We start from the raw sequence: 15,800 nt of genomic DNA on the forward strand, positions 1-15,800 counted from the left end.
AGGATTTTTCCTTCCTTCTTTTATCATTGATTTCCAGTTTCATTCCATTGTGATCAGATATGGTGCATGGTATTATCTCCATGCCTTTATATTTACTAAGAGTTGCCCTATGGCATAGTATATGGTCTATCTTTGAGTAGGATCCATGTGCTGCTGAGAAGAACGTGTATCCACTTGATGATGGTTGATATATGTCGGTTAAGTCTAGGTTATTAATTGTGTTATTGAGTTCTATAGTTTCTTTATTCAGCTTTTGTCTGGTGGATTTGTCCAATGGAGACAGCGGTGTGTTGAAGTCACCCATAATTATTGTGTTGTGGTCTATTTGACTCTTGAACTTGAGGAGAGTTTGTTTTATGAACGTTGCAGCACTATTGTTTGTTGCATACATATTGATAATTGTTATGTCTTGTTGGTGGATGGTTCCTTTTAACAGTATATAGTGGCCTTCTTTATCACTTTTGATTAACTTAGGTTTGAAGTTGATTTTACTCAATATGAGTATGGCCACTCCTGCTTGCTTCCGAGGACCATGTGAGTGGTATGATTTTTCCCAGCCTTTCACTTTCAACCTGTGTATTTTTTTCCTATCATATGAGTCTCCTGAAGGCAGCATATTGTTGGATTTGTTTTTTTAATCCAGGTTACTAGCCTTTGTCTCTTGATTGGTGAATTTAAGCCATTAATGTTTAAGGTTACTATTGATATATTGTTTGTACTTCCAGTCATGGTTATTTATTTATTTATTTTAATTTGGCTAGTTTTTCCTCTTTGGTTATATTTTTTGTTCTTCCCTTTACTGAGTTACCTCCCAATGTTAGTTTTGGGTGCTGTTTTTCAATTCCTCTTCTTGTAGTGTTTTGCTCAGAATGCCTTGCAGTGCTGCTTTTCTGGCTGCGAATTCTTTTAACTTTTGTTTATCATGAAATATTTTAATTTCATTGTCAAATCTGAAGCTTAATTTTGCTGGATACAGTATTCTTGGTTGGAATCCATTATTTTTCAGCGTTTGAAATACGTTGTTCCAGGATCTTCTTGCTTTCAACGTCTGTGATGAAAAATCAGCCGTTAACCTAATTGGTTTACCCATGAATGTAATCTGCTTTCTTTGTCTCGTAGCTTTTAATATTCTCTCCTTGTTCTGCATGTTGGATATCTTCATAATTGTGTGTCTTGGAGTTGGTCTATTATGGTTTTGTATGTTTGGGGTCCTGTAGGCTTCCAGGATTTGACAATCCATTCCATCTTTCATATCTGGGGAGTTTTCTAGGATTATTTCATTCAATAGATTGTTCATTCCTTTGGTTCGAACCTCTATAACTTCTTCTATCCCGATGACTCTCAAGTTTGGTTTTTTTATAACATCCCATATCTCTTGGATAGACTGCTGGTGATTTTTTAGCATCCTTTCTGTGTTGACTATATTCTTCTCAAGTTGATACACTTTGTCTTCTTTATCTGATGATCTGACTTCTATTTGATCTAGTCTATTTGTAATACTCTCGTTTGAGTTTTTAATTTGGTTTATGGTTTCCTGCATTTTTAGGATTACTGTTTGATTTTTTTTTTTTAAATCTCTATCTCCTGGGATAGCTCGTTCTTTGCCATTTGAATTTGCCTATTTAATTCATTTTCATTTTTTTTATTGGTTATTCAAAACATTACAAAACTCTTGACATATCATTTTTCATACATTCGTTTCGAGTTCAAAGTACACTTTCATTGTTTGGACTTGCTGTCTAACTTCTTCTCTAAGATTCCGTTCTATGTGAGTTAGGTATGCCTTGAGTTCTTTCTCTGTCCATTTTTCTGAAGCCTCTATGTTCTCCTGTGAATTTAAGTTGTCCTGCATTGTTTGTAATCCTTTTTTCCCTTGTTTTTTCATGCTTCTCACGTTGCTTTCCAACTCTGTTTGACTCCTGTGTTTCTGTTTTCTTCCTTAGATTTGTTTTGGTTTTTATAGTTCCAATATCTCTCCATTGTGTTGGGAGACAATGTTTAGAGATGTTGGATTTAATTGTGATTTAAGGTAAATTCATTAGTTTCATTAGAGGCCTACAGAATTTGATGGCATGTATAGAATTGAGGTTTGAACTTAGGATTTTATGTTGAGGTCGGGCGCTTTGATGGTATGGAGGTTAGTATATGTTAGCTTGTTTGGGGGGTTGCTCAAATGCAGGCAGATATTAACAAGAGAATAGACAGGAGTACTTGGGGGTAGTTAAGGTTTTAGGGGGACTATGGACCTATTCACAGTATTCATCTATTTGCATTTAGTAAGTTGTACGTAATCTGGGTGGTCATGCTTAAGAGGAAAGATAGGGAAAAGGTAAGGAAGCAAACCAAGAAAGAGAGAGGGAGAGAGGAAAGAAAGAGAAAAGAATAGAAAAGAAAAGGAAATTATAATAAAAAAATATAATAAAATGCAGTAAAATAGAAATTACATTTAAATAATAATAGTATAATTGCAGAAAAGAAAAAAAGTTAAAATTAAAAAAAAATTTAAAAAAATTAAAGGAAAAAAGGGACACTGTTATGCTTCTATTTTCTTTGCTTCCAGTAGGTGGTGCTGTGCCTTCCAGGCCAAGATTTTTCCCTCTGGCTGTAGGAAACAATTTGTGTGAGGCTGCTCCCTCCTCCCCCCACTGGTGTCTCTCAAAACCTTTTAGCTTAGGTTAATTCCTGGTTTCTAGTCCCCTGGCTTCTCCTGTCAGCCAGGTCTATCCCGTGTGATACCATTCGGCAGCTCAAACTACACTCTGTGCCTGCAGTTTCCTGGACGTGGAGTGCAGCTTTTGCGAACCGGCACCTTATCGTTTTGATTCCCTCCGCTAGCCCCTCCTCTTAGAGCTGGCAAAACAGGTTTCGTTTTCTCCGCTGGAGGGAGGGAGGTGTTGGGGGTCAGGTGCCTTTGCCTTTTCCCCATGCCTCTAGTCACGCTCACTCTGTTAATCATGCCCCGGAAAGCCGGGGAGAGATTGTATGTGATTTCCCCGCTGTATGGAAGATGGTCTTAATGTCACAGAACTGTTCTATCACTGAATGAGCTGAGATCAGTCAAAAACTGGCGATGGTGACGTCAGCTTTCCAAGCTGGTGGCCGCTGGCTTCCTCGGTGGTCTGACTGGTGTGCAGGACAGAACTGGACCACTTGCTTCCCCTGTCTCCAACCCAGAATTCAGCACTGAGCACAGTGAGGGCACAGACGACAGGAGCCCGCAAAATCAGCAGCGCCGTATCTCTGTGTTGCTAGCTCGCCATTTCCTGGTGCATGCCGCAGTCTCCAGCAGTGGGGCAAGCCACAGAATAAGCAGCTTGAATCTCTGTGCGGACAAATCGCTCGCAGTTGAGCCCCAGTAACCGATCCTCGGGTGATGGAAATCCTTCCTCTAGGTTTTGGTGCACCCCAATTTTGCTGGAAATTCCTAACAAGATAGCTTTTGGAAGTTCTAACTCATCATTCACCCGCACAGTGATGTGGTACACGGGGGTGATGCACTCCATTCACCGCCATCTTCCACAAATCCCCACATAAAATTCTAAATTACATCACTGTCCTAAATAATACGTTGACTTATTTTTGCCATCAATGTTTAAGGTACTGAATCCCATACTTAAATGAGCATTTGGTTTAATAATAATACAATTTTTTCATAGATTTGTAAGTAAAGACTATTTATTTTTCTATTTCATTTTTTATTATTGGCAAAAACAGAATATCTTTCCTATGCTTATTAAACATATGTACTTCCTATTCTAAAAAGGTGTCTGTATATATCTCTCATACCCCTGGTAAAGGCTGCCTCTCCTAAGTTAAAACTCTTTCTCTTACCTCATTCCAAATTAAGATAATCATAAGTTCATCTAGATCTGGTTTCAAAATATAAATTTTATATACAACTTTTGTATTCTTCATTTCATAATTCTGTTAAAGTCAAAATCAAATTATGCATTTGATAAAAATTAAGTCTCTATTTACCATGGTCTTTTTCTAACTCAATAATGTTGGCCCTGACATAGCTCCTAATTGATTCTTGCCAAGTTTTCTGCCAAACTAAAGATCAGATATCTCTTATTATTAAAATAAATGTACTATATCAAACTATTGTCTATACCTCAAGATTAATGATACTATGACTTTTGCCAGGTTTTCATTCAATTTAATAAATAAAAAAGGGGAAAAGCAGGACCTACATGTCCAAACTAAATCTCACAAAATATTTCAAACATTTTTCTTTAATTGTGATACTAACAATCTTACTGCTGCTGCACATGGTTCAGTAAGTTAAATCAGATTTCAAAGGATGGAATTCAAAACTGTCATCATGGAAACAGCTGAAAAACCTGACAGGCAGGTAAATCCAACTACAGAGTTGACAGCCATGTAGGCTTCACCAGCTCTCAGGTAAGAAAAACCTATAAAGAGACTTCTGTGGCCCCATTTCCCCAAGTCCACCTTTAAGGTAACTTACAATGTGGAATGGACCATCCGTCCATGTGACTGGGTTTAATTATACTAGTTAGAGTGGCCAGCTACCTGTATGTTGGCCCCATGAAAAGCATGCTGGCTGTCTAAGGGTATCTTTTGAGGAAAATACAGCATATGGGGAGCCTAGACCAGCCAATTATACTGGCCCCTGGGACTCAATGCCATACGTTAGGACAGTTATTAAAATTGGACTGTCAGAACAAGCCAGTTGCCGCAGTCTGGCTGGGCACAAAATCACGAGCCACCACACAGCTTGTAGATTCAAACAGCAACTCTTTATTCCCGAACTCACACCAGCCGTCTACAATCACGTTCTGGGGAAATCCACGTTCTCTGCCCAAATCCACCTCCACTGGGCTTCTGTCTCCCAAAATATACTCTGAATCCCGTGAGAACTCAAGGGGAACTCAGGCAGCAGGATACGCCCTATTCCCAGCAGGAATAATCTTAAACCTTAAACCTGGAACCTAAACTGGGAACGTCCTAAACACGATTATCTTAAACCGGGAACACCCTAATCCGCCTTGGTCCTTGAGCAAGGTCACCTACATTCAATGTCACTGCAACATGGGGTACGCTGGCAAGGAAATTGTCATACCTACTTGGCTAATGGCTCCCAGCAGCCAGTCATTTCCCCAGAACATCCACCGATACCTTACTGTCCTAATCATTCTTCAAAAGTATTTGACAATTTGGATGAATTCTGCAAATATCTTGTCAGTGCAACATAAAGTGTCTAGAAATAGTGGATATATTTTAGACTGGTCTCCTAGAATTGACAAAAGACAATAATGTAAGGATGCCATGACCCCTGGACGTTTCATTGGTAATATCCTAACCTTTAGTGAATGTGGCATCAAAAAGGATGTTTGGTGCTTAATTTCAACCTCAGATGTCCTGTATTATAGTGATAGCCCCCTGACAGATTTCATAGGCAGGATTCATCAGGAGGGTTCCTGCTATGGCCTGCAGGCCTGAGTTCAATCTTCTTATGCTCTAATTATTGGAAATGTGAGATATAGAGAAAGAGTGATAAATATCTGGTAGTCTATAAAACATGCAACTTAGCTAATTGCATGACTAGATGTAATCAAGGGAAAGGAATATTGATCCTCTACCAGCCCTATTTTATTATCAGCCAAGGTCTCAGAACAGTGGTATAGTGATGTTGGTGTTCAGATTCCACAAGAGAGGCATGCTTAGTTAACCAGAACTAAGTGAGCTCTTGGTCTCATAATCCTTGGAGTGGCTCTTTAATTTCATTCATTGCTTCTATGTTTGTAGCCTCAGTAGCTATATCAGAATATTTCTAGAGCCATCTATAAGGTCACTGTTCAGTGCACAGAGGCCCAGGATGGGCTGAGCTCCATCTTCACTAGAGCCATGAAAGGAACTAAAACTTACTTCTAAAATTACTCTAACCTCTCCAGAAAGACACTTAGGAAAGAGCCTGTGTAGGTTTTGCCTGCTCTTCTCAGGATGGGAGGAACCACCACATGTCTAAGTGTGTCTTGGGGACACTGAGGCAGGAAGGGCAGAATCATAATGGGTTTCATCCCACCCTGGCCTCCTTGTCCACTAATGCCAATGTCCAGAGAAACCTAAACAGCATCACAGAGTTTACAAATTCTACTTTCTTCCTGCTTCAGAGCTCTTTTCATATCCTAAGCACAAAATGTCTCTTTCTCCCTTAGTTTCTTCCTGTTCCTAAGATCAGTAATAAAAGAAAAAACAATGTCCACAGGAGACACAAGAAAAACCTTTCCTGGATCATGAATAAAGCAATAAGTGACTCCTCACAGGAGAGTATTCTGTTTGTGTCCTCTGTGTTCCAGGTGAAATCATATTCTGCTCTGGCACATCTCTGCTGCTCTCAACTGAACTGGGACAATGGGCACCTGCAGCTGTGCCCAGCCCTGCCCAGCCCTGCTGATTTGCATGTGCCCACAGCACAGCCCACTGCCCTGAGGACTTCTTAAGAGGCTGCTCACACTCTGTGCAAGAGTCAGTCCCCTTCAGGACACAGCATGGCCATGAGGGCTCCTGCTCAGCTCCTGGGGCTCCTGCTGCTCTGCTTCCCAGATAAGGAGAACAGTACTGGGGATTTGCTCATCCCCCTCTGGTCAGTGATGCCTGTCCCTTGGAGGATGGCATCTTGTATCATAATTAATGATGTGGTGATTTTATTTATTTATTTATTTATTTATTTATTTATTTATTTATTTAATGTTTTTCAATGTCAGGTTCCATATGACCCAATCTCCTTCATCCTTGTCTGCATCACAAGGAGACAGAGTGACCCTCATCTGCAGAGCCAGTCAGGGCATTAGCATAATTTACACTGGTATCAGCAGAAACCAGGACAAGCTCCTAAGCTCCTCATCACATATGCAAACATTTTGCAATCTGGGGTCCCCTCCAGGTTCAGTGGCAGTGAATCAGGGGCAGATTTCACTCTCAACATCAGCAACCTGGAGCCTGAAGATGTTGCCATTTATTTCTGTCAACAAGACTACAGTGCCCCTCCCACAGTGATACAGGCCATGATAAAAACCTCCCAGGGAGCAGAAGTGTGAGGCTGGGATACCCCAGCTGCTCCTCCTGCTGCCTCCACCTGCTGATTGCACAGCTCAGAGTCACAGGCTCTGAGGTCACTGGGAGGGTTTCCTAGAGGTGAAGAAGGAGGATTCTTTTTCCAGTGGTCCCCTTGCTTTTCCTCAGCCCCAGCAACTCAGAGAAGACAATCCTTTTCCTGGTATAATCCAGGGTAAAATTTGTTTCCTCTGTGTAGCTCTCTCATGATTCTGTGAAGTACACTGCGTGGTGTCAGCTGGGCTGAATGGACAGATGCCTGGAGCATTAGCATGTCCAGGAAGGTGGGTGTCATGTTCAGGGGACTGAGTGAGGAAACCCTTCCTGTGTGTAGGAGGCTCAGCTCAATGGCCTGGGCCGTGCAGACTGCAGGAGAATCAGGGGACACTCATCTTTGATCTTCTCAAGCTCTCCTCCTCCAGAGCATGAGCTTCTCCTGCCATCAGACTTGGATATTGACCCCAAATCCTTTGGCCTTTGGACTTGGACTTGCACCTGCTGCCCTCTCAGGGAATCGTGGACTTGCAGCCCCGAATTAGGGTGCATCATGGACTCTCTCCTTCTGAGGCTTCTGGCTTCTTGACTGAGATGCAAATAGAGATGGGCAAGGCCATGCTGATGACCACCAGTTCTGATATCATCACTGCTAATGCACATGCACACACACACACCACCACCACCACCACCACCACCACCACCACCACAGTAGCCTGAGATTAAGGCTGGAAGAGAAATCATGAACATGGCTCATAATGGTTGCATAACCTTCCATTTATCTCTTATTTGAGGAACCACAGGTGTTACTGTGATGACCCTGGCTCCTCCCTCCTGCCTTTCAGCCTTGTAGAGTCATCATCCACCTCCTGCAGGTCCAAACAGAACCTTTTACAGACAGATGAATATACTTATTTGCATTGATTCTTGCAGAAGCCAGGTCAGCCCACACAGCTTCTGACCTCTAGGAATTACTGTTGTCTCTAGGTCTCAGAGACAACTTCAGTGGCAGAGGGTCAGGGTCAGATTTCATTCTGAACCTCAGGAAGGTGGAGGCTGAGGACATTGGTGTTTACTTCTGTGTGCAGCTCTTAAACTTCCTCTCACAGGTTCAGCCCTGAACACATCCTCCCTTCTGGGTGGCCCAGCTGTCACATGTGTGCTGCCTGTCAGGTGAACAGCACAGCAGATTCTCTGCCTGTAGGAGAGGAAGATTCTAGCAGGTGAACAGGGTGTAGCTGAGGACTCTGGAACATGTTCCTAGGTCTGGTTCAGGCCTGTGTTTGGGCCCCATCAGATGGACACAGCAGGAGCAGAAGGGAGAAGGAAGGGTCTTCAGGAGCCTATGATCAACCCACTTGATGGAAGAGGAGGCTGAGTGACAGCTCATCCTATTGCACCTTCCTAGTGCCCATCAAGTATGTTCACCAGGACCAGGGGCAGAATCAACATGGATTTGTGTCAAAACAAAATCATTTTTTTTCTTTTGCATTTATTTTGATGTAAAAGTCATATGCACCCAGCCGGACTCTTCCTCCCCTGCACCCTTCTTAGCCCTTCCTCTATTTCTGACCCATGTCCCTCTTCAGTGCAGAGCCAGGTTCACCCCAGGGATGCCTCAGGTCTATACCTTTGACCAGTTTCAGTCACAGATGGTGGAAATAAAAAAGTGTTGGGAGTTCCATGGGTATATCCAAGAATAATGAACAGAGTGTGGAAGAATTAAAGATATAAAGTAGATGTCACATTCCACAAAACTCGCATGGATATAAGAACCTGTGAGCCAATTGTTGCTCAAAGGAAGCAAAATAGTATTACTATTAGGGCCATAGCTCTGAACGAGGAGGTAAAGGGTGTGTGGGTAGAGGTCAACTCTTGCTCAACACCTGCTGTGGCCATCATTGGCTGGGGAGTTCACACTGGTGATGCGTGGTTTATATAGAAAGCTAGATGAAAACTCTTTATTTTTCTCAGAAAGAATGCCAAATTTCACAGATCCTGCCAGGCACTCAGGTTGTCCTTGTCCACTTTTAGCCTCAATGAGTCATGATACATCCAGCAAGACTCCAGGGGCCCATTAACTCAAGGGTCAGTGAAACTCCTGTCCAAATGGGCTTCTTCCACTATCCTAGTCCACCCAGTGGGGTGGGAACATGTTCCTGCCAGTTGATCTTTCCCAGAAGATAGACTTAGGGGTGACTCCAGAGAGAATGGTCACTCAGGAGGGACAATGCACACAAGATAGAAATGATGTTGACCAAGAAGCAAAGCTGAGCTGGGAGCATGAGCAGACATACAGGAGCCCAAGGCCATGTCTGTGACATACACAGAGATGGTCAGTACAGAATCACAGGAGAGGAGGCCCCATGAGGACTTGGCATCCTGCCACTTTTGCCATCCCTGAACTTAGCAAATACCCACAGGAGAAACCCAGACTGCTGTTGAGGACTCAGCCATATCAGTCCACCTCACAGCTCAAGGCAACTCCCAAAGCTCAGTCAAGTCCTCTTCACTAGGGCAGCCCCTCTGCCAGTACCATGCCATAGTCCTGGGGTCAGTCACATTCAATATATTAAAGCAGGATCAAAAAACAATAGTTGAAAGGCCTAAACTGTCTCAGGATTTGTAGGTCTTAATTTTGTTTCTTTCATGGCTTCTGGTTGTTGTGACAAGTTTGATTGTAAAGTGATTATTTTATGGTTATTTTCTTCTGTACTTAGTGCAGTGATTTTGATGGTCTGCTGAGGCCTGTTACATCCTAAGTGAAAGTGGAAGTTCATTTTTTAAACTGAATATAATATATGAATTCCAACTTTGCTACTGAGTTTTAAACTTCTAGATCTAGATATATCTAGACACATCTAGATACTACACAGACACAGATGGTTAAAATAATGAAAACCCTAGGGAAATGATGATGGTCAAAGCCAAGCTCACCATGACCAACAGTGGGTGACCCCAAATTCCAGGCTAAGGGCAGGGCCTTTATGCTTGTAATTCAAATGTTTTAAATGGTTATCTACTAACTATAGTGATCCACGAACAAGATTCTTATTATAGACTGATAGAAATAAAAAGGTTTGTATTAAACAAATAAATTATCCTAATTTCACTTACAAAAACATACTGTGTTTGTGAAGGTTTCCACTTCCAACCAAATATATCCCATGATGAATACAATAAAAACTAAAATATATAATTTTTTAGTGTATCTTAAAGAAAACATTGTAGAGGAGTTAGAAAACTTAATACTTCAAATTCAAAAGAATGGTCTCAATAAATAAATTTTTATATATTAAATCATTTTCATCAATGAATATTTTTTAGTAGATGACAAGGTTAGAGTAACATTAGTTAAATAGAGTTTCTGGGAATTTTTTCCATAAGGAAATTAAAAAAATAAAAAAAAAATTAAAATTAAAAGTGAAGAGAAAATGTGATAAAATTTTTTGATAACATACCAAATTCTACCAAAAAATAAAAGTGAAAGCCCAGCCATGAAAGACCATGTGAGTTAGAGTGGGAATCACCCTGGACCTTTGTGTACCTTTTCCAACCCCATCTTGTGGGAATTAGCACTGTTGGGAGAAGGCCCAATTCCCTGATCCCACCCATGGCCAAGGAGAATAGAGAAGCACTAACTTGGGACTTTCTACCTTACCTGTGGGCTGCCTGGTGGACTGCTTTCTCTATCACATGACTCAGAACTCAGATGGGGACAAGTGCAGGGCTCAGACCTCAGGTGAGGGAACTATTGACAGCAGTGGTGGGCATCACTATATGACCACTGCATGAAGGAAAAGGGATCAGGTAACACACAGCCCAACCAGGCCCTAAAGAAACTGGCATGGGAGTTTCTGGATAGCCAGCTCACTTAAAACATCAGTGTGTGAAGGAAAATTGGAGTTGGAAGCACACACTCAGGAACCAGCTTTCTTAGGACAGACTGAAGACTATACCTGGGCAGATCCCAATCCTCAGAGCAAGCCCTGATCATTAGTGAGGGTGTTCAACATCAGAATCCAAAGACTGGGCAGGTGAATGTTTAGTTCAAAGTCTGCATTTCAACAGAAGATGGCAAGGCACACAAATGAGCAAGGAAACATGAGCCATGCAAAGGAATAAAGAATCCTTAGAAACAACCATAACAGGAAAATACATCAGAGTAACAGGACATCATCTTTCCAATGTCTTCCTTACAGATGTGTCAACTATAAAGAGGAAATGCAGGAAAACAGCAGAAGATAATCAGGAAAATGTTATGTGGAAAAAAATCACAGTATCATTGAAGAGATGTAAATCATATTAACAAGAAAAAAACCCAGGAAGTTCTGGAGTTGAGAAACACCCTAAGGAGCTCTAGATAAGGCAAAGGGGAGAGAGGGGAAGGGAGGGGACAAGGGGGTAAGAAAGATGGTGGAATTAGATGGACATCATTAACCAGGGGTCCTGAGGTCCTCCACCCCTTACACCTGCATCCTCAGGAGCCATTCCAGAGAATGAGATTCCAAATGACAGCTTTATTAATTTCTTTTATTTTCTAGTACATGTATAAAGACAAGAATGATGTGAATATATTTTATGTACAACCAGAGATATGAAAAAGTGTGCTCTCTATGTGTAATATGAAGTATAATGCACTCTGCTGTCATGAATAACAAATTAAAATTTTTTAAAAATTAAAAATATCCTAACAAGTTTAACAACAAAGTGTCAGGGTTGAAGAGGTAAAAGAAAAGGGCAAACTGAAGCAGCTCATTTAAATGCTTGAGTCTGTGCATCAGGAAACCTAAGGTGAATAAAAGAGAGATGTTGCCCAGTAGGTTACAGGAACACAACAGATGGACTCATGAGCTCCTCACTGCTGTCTCTGGAGGACTGTAAGGAAGGGGCAGAAGGGACACCTGAGGAAAGAGTAATACCACCATCTGCACTTTCTGATCTCACGGCCCAGTAGTCTGTTGCTGCTAACAGTGACCACACTGTACACTGTATATAGTTGTCTCCATCAAAGCACAATGCTCTGTTGGCCAGTGTTTGTCTAATGGTTAACTAGATTGTTCTTGGTGTTGTAGCTCAGAGCACAAACCTCCCAGCTACTGATAATCAGGCTGGGTGGCCTCAGGTCCTTCCCAGGTTGGTTCAGCTGCTGAGGTCCAGAGTTGGCTCTGGAGGCTTCTGAAATGGCAGGAAAGTGGCTGCACTGACAGATGGAGACCAGGGTTCCTGAGGTCCTCCACTTCTTACATTGGCATCCTCAGGAGCCATTCCAGAGAATGAGAGTCCAAATGACAGCTTTCTTAATTTCTTTTATTTTTCTAGTGATTGTATGCACTTGTGTGTTTCAAAATGAGGTTTCTATACCTACATACATTGTGTGATCATAAAATCTTCTAATTATCACACTCCTCACCTTATACATTAATCATTCATATCTGGTGAGTCTTTCCATACCCTGGGCATGTGGCAATAGAAGGCACAGATTCTAGACATATAGATGCTCTGCTCCTTCCCAGCCATTAGTGTGCATCTTCCACAGAAGGTGTAAACCTCTAGCCATGAGGCCCTCAGGCTCTCTGAGACACCAGTGGTGAGGGTGAAGATGACCTCAGTGTGGAGCCCTCCCAGGGGCTTCTCTGTTCTCTCCTGTGGGCACAGGTCTCTGCACAGGTGCTGGGGATGGTTGAGGATCCTCTCTCTTTGGTCTCTTCTTGAGCAACTCTACAGAAAACCAGAGTGGAAAGTGCTAATGGCAAATGTGCATCAAGGATGACCCTGAGGATGGGGGTTGACAGCTGGTGGCCCATTGAATAGACAGCTTCTCAGCACTGTGACAGAAAGACCTGACAGGAACAATTTCAGAGGCAGGAAATTTCATTTCATGCTCCTGGTTTCAGTGATTCAGTTGGTAGAATCTCTGGGCTTGAGTGAGGCAAGACATCACGGTGGAAGGGCATGAGGAGGAAAGCATCTGTGCACACGGCACTCAGGAAGCAGAGAGAAAGCTTTCCTCTTCAGGGACAAAATCCCAAAGTCATGCCCCTGTGTCCTCCACCCACACACTGTGCACAGAATGTCCTCTCCTCTGTCACAGCAGGGCAGACACAAGTGCCCGTCCTGATTTAAATATGTCCATAACCATTAAAACTGAGGGTGTGGACTATAAGAACTGCTAGAACTTTTTGCAAAGAATGTACTCTGTGAGTTCCAAACAGAAACTTTTCTTAAGTACAGGGAATGAGAATCTAAACTGCATTCTTTCAAACACTGTGGAATCAGTTAGTCAAAGAAAAAGAAAAAAAAATAAACGTTGTAAAGTTTTTATTAATCTTTTATTTGTTTTAATTAGTTACACATAGACAGTAAAATACATTTATGTACTTTGATATATCATACATAGATGGGGTATAATTTCTCATTTTTCTGAGTGTACATGTTGCAGAATCACATTGGTCATGCAGTCACATGTATATATACAGTAATAATGTCTGTTTCATTCTATTTTCTTTCCTATCCCCACATCCCCTCCCCTCCCCTTCCTTCACTTCCCTCTGCCTAGTCTAAGGTAATACTGTTCTTCTCTAGTGCCTCCCACCTTATTGCAATTAGCATCCACGTACTAGAGAAAACATCTAGACTTTTTTATTTATTTTTTTGTAGCATTAAACATTTGATAGTAGAAACGTGGGGTTCTCTGCTCCTCCTGCAAAGGTCAGAACAAAAAAATTCCCTGCAGGAATTATTTTAATGTAGACAGTTAGAGTCCAAGCAACAATAATTGAAAAACTCTGGCATTTGATATGTAGGAAAGCAAATGCTATAAATTGGAGATTCCCTGATGCTTTCCAGATGGCAGAGCTCACCTGCCACTGAAGGCACAGGCTGCTGGCCATGTGTTCCTCAGACCTGTGTGGGAGCCCAGCTGTGGGGCTGATGCCCTCAGCTGCCTTCAGCACCTAACAGGTGATCCCAAGTCCTCCCTTGGTCCAATTCTCTCTGCAGGTTCAATGGCTGGTGTGGAATATTCTTTATTTGGATTCTCACTCTGAGATGAGGCAACTCATGAAGCATCTCCACAGAAGGCATAGAGGAAACAGGTCCTTGGAACTGTGCTTCCAGAAGCCATGGTGACCACAGATGTTAAAGCTGATCTCCCAGTGTGGTCACTGCTCCCTGACACTTGAAATACCTCAGAAAGGGCAGGGCCCAGGATATTTTAATATGTGACCCTCAGTGCCATCTCTAATTTGGAATCATAGCCAGAAAGCTTTATTAAGTTGTAGAGTCCACAGAAAATGAAGAAATCTCAAGCAGTATATCAGGATTCTTGCACAATTCATTGAAAAATTCTTTATGACAAAACAAAAAGCAAAACCAATTAATTGGGGATGTAGCATTATGCCGCAGTCTGGCTTGGCACAATTCAGGAGCGACTTATCAAGCAGAAATGAACTTTATTTTTAGAACACATACGCCACAACACACAGCTCTTCAGAAATTCCCTCAGAGCCCAACTGCCACCACCGGCTTCCCACAAGCCTCTCCACCACCCCCCACTCCTCCTGCTCTTGAGGCCAATTTGCTAGGTCTTGTGGGCAGAGCAAAAAAAGTCCCCCAATGAGCAGCTCCGTGGTCTGAAAGGGCGGGGAAACAGCCCAATGAACATCACCACAGAGGAGCCAATCAGCTGGCAGGTAGAATTTTGCTGGGGCCCCTGTGAGCCAATCATCAGCTGGCAGCTGGAAGTTTGCTGGGGCCGCTGTGAGCCAATCATCAACTGGCAGTTGGAAGTTTGCTGGCAGCTGGAAGTTTGCTGGGGCCCCTTCGGCTGTGGCACTCAACAGCATTATTTTCCCTGCTACTCAAATATCTGCCTGGAACTCATCATCATCATCATCAGCAGCAGCAGCAGCAGCAGCAGCAGAAACAGGGTGAGCATGGCTCAGATGCAGAACTGCAGGAGCCCTTCAGCTTCCTGGGTGAGGACCTGCTTTTCAGCAAGTGTCACAGCTGATGTGATTGTGAATGTCCACTACACTTAGGAGGTGATAGTTCAGGAGAAGAAGTTTTCTCAAGCTCCAAAGGGTCCACAATTTCCATTAAAGTTCATATTAAAATCTAAAGCAGAAATTCTATTACTAAGATTTCTGTCGCTAAAAAGGACACCTAACCTGAGTAAAGAAAAGAGGTTTAATTCTGTTTTTGAGGCTGAAAGTCCAAGATGGGGTAATCCCCTCTGTTGTCCTCAGGTGAGGCCCCTGGCCTGGGTCACAGTGTAGTGTGTAACTGGGAACCAACTAAATGCTGCAGTGGCCAAGTGTGGCCTCGCGTTATGACAGCCCACCCTGATTCGAACTCCCTCACTCCACGGGGCCATCTCCAGTCCATCCAGGGCCACTTCCCCTGATGACCACCTAAATATCACTGCAGATCTATTTGTGCCCAAGGTGTAAAAGGAGTGGGATGAGGAGGGGGGGAAATGAAGGGAGGAACCCATGGAAACATCTGGAAGGTGAGAAAAGTTTTGTTTTTTCATTCAGCTCTTGAGACCTTCCGTATCAAAACTCACCTTCATAAAACCTGAGATTTCTCTCACCTTGCAAGAATCACCATCATATGCTGATTGCCATTGACACTGAAGGACTCGTTGGTCAGACTCACATTAAGGAAATACCATGGAAATAAACTTATGAAGAAGAAAAGTTTCTTTGGCTCTGGTTCTGTAG

General features: G+C 42.5%; 1 protein-coding gene across 1 annotated transcript in view; it reads left to right on the top strand.

The window, feature by feature from the left end:
* The window catches only part of LOC107160715, a gene marked incomplete at its 3' end in the record, with an annotated part of 116,588 nt that overhangs the window by 48,592 nt on the left and 52,196 nt on the right, over positions 1-15,800 (top strand). The window contains 2 exon segments of the mRNA XM_048797566.1: positions 6,911-7,060; positions 8,184-8,297. Coding sequence (XP_048653523.1) covers positions 6,911-7,060; positions 8,184-8,297 — 264 coding nt within the window.

This window comes from Marmota marmota, unplaced genomic scaffold (assembly GCF_001458135.2).
Source record: "Marmota marmota marmota unplaced genomic scaffold, marMar, whole genome shotgun sequence".
Classification (NCBI taxonomy): Eukaryota; Metazoa; Chordata; class Mammalia; order Rodentia; family Sciuridae; genus Marmota; species Marmota marmota.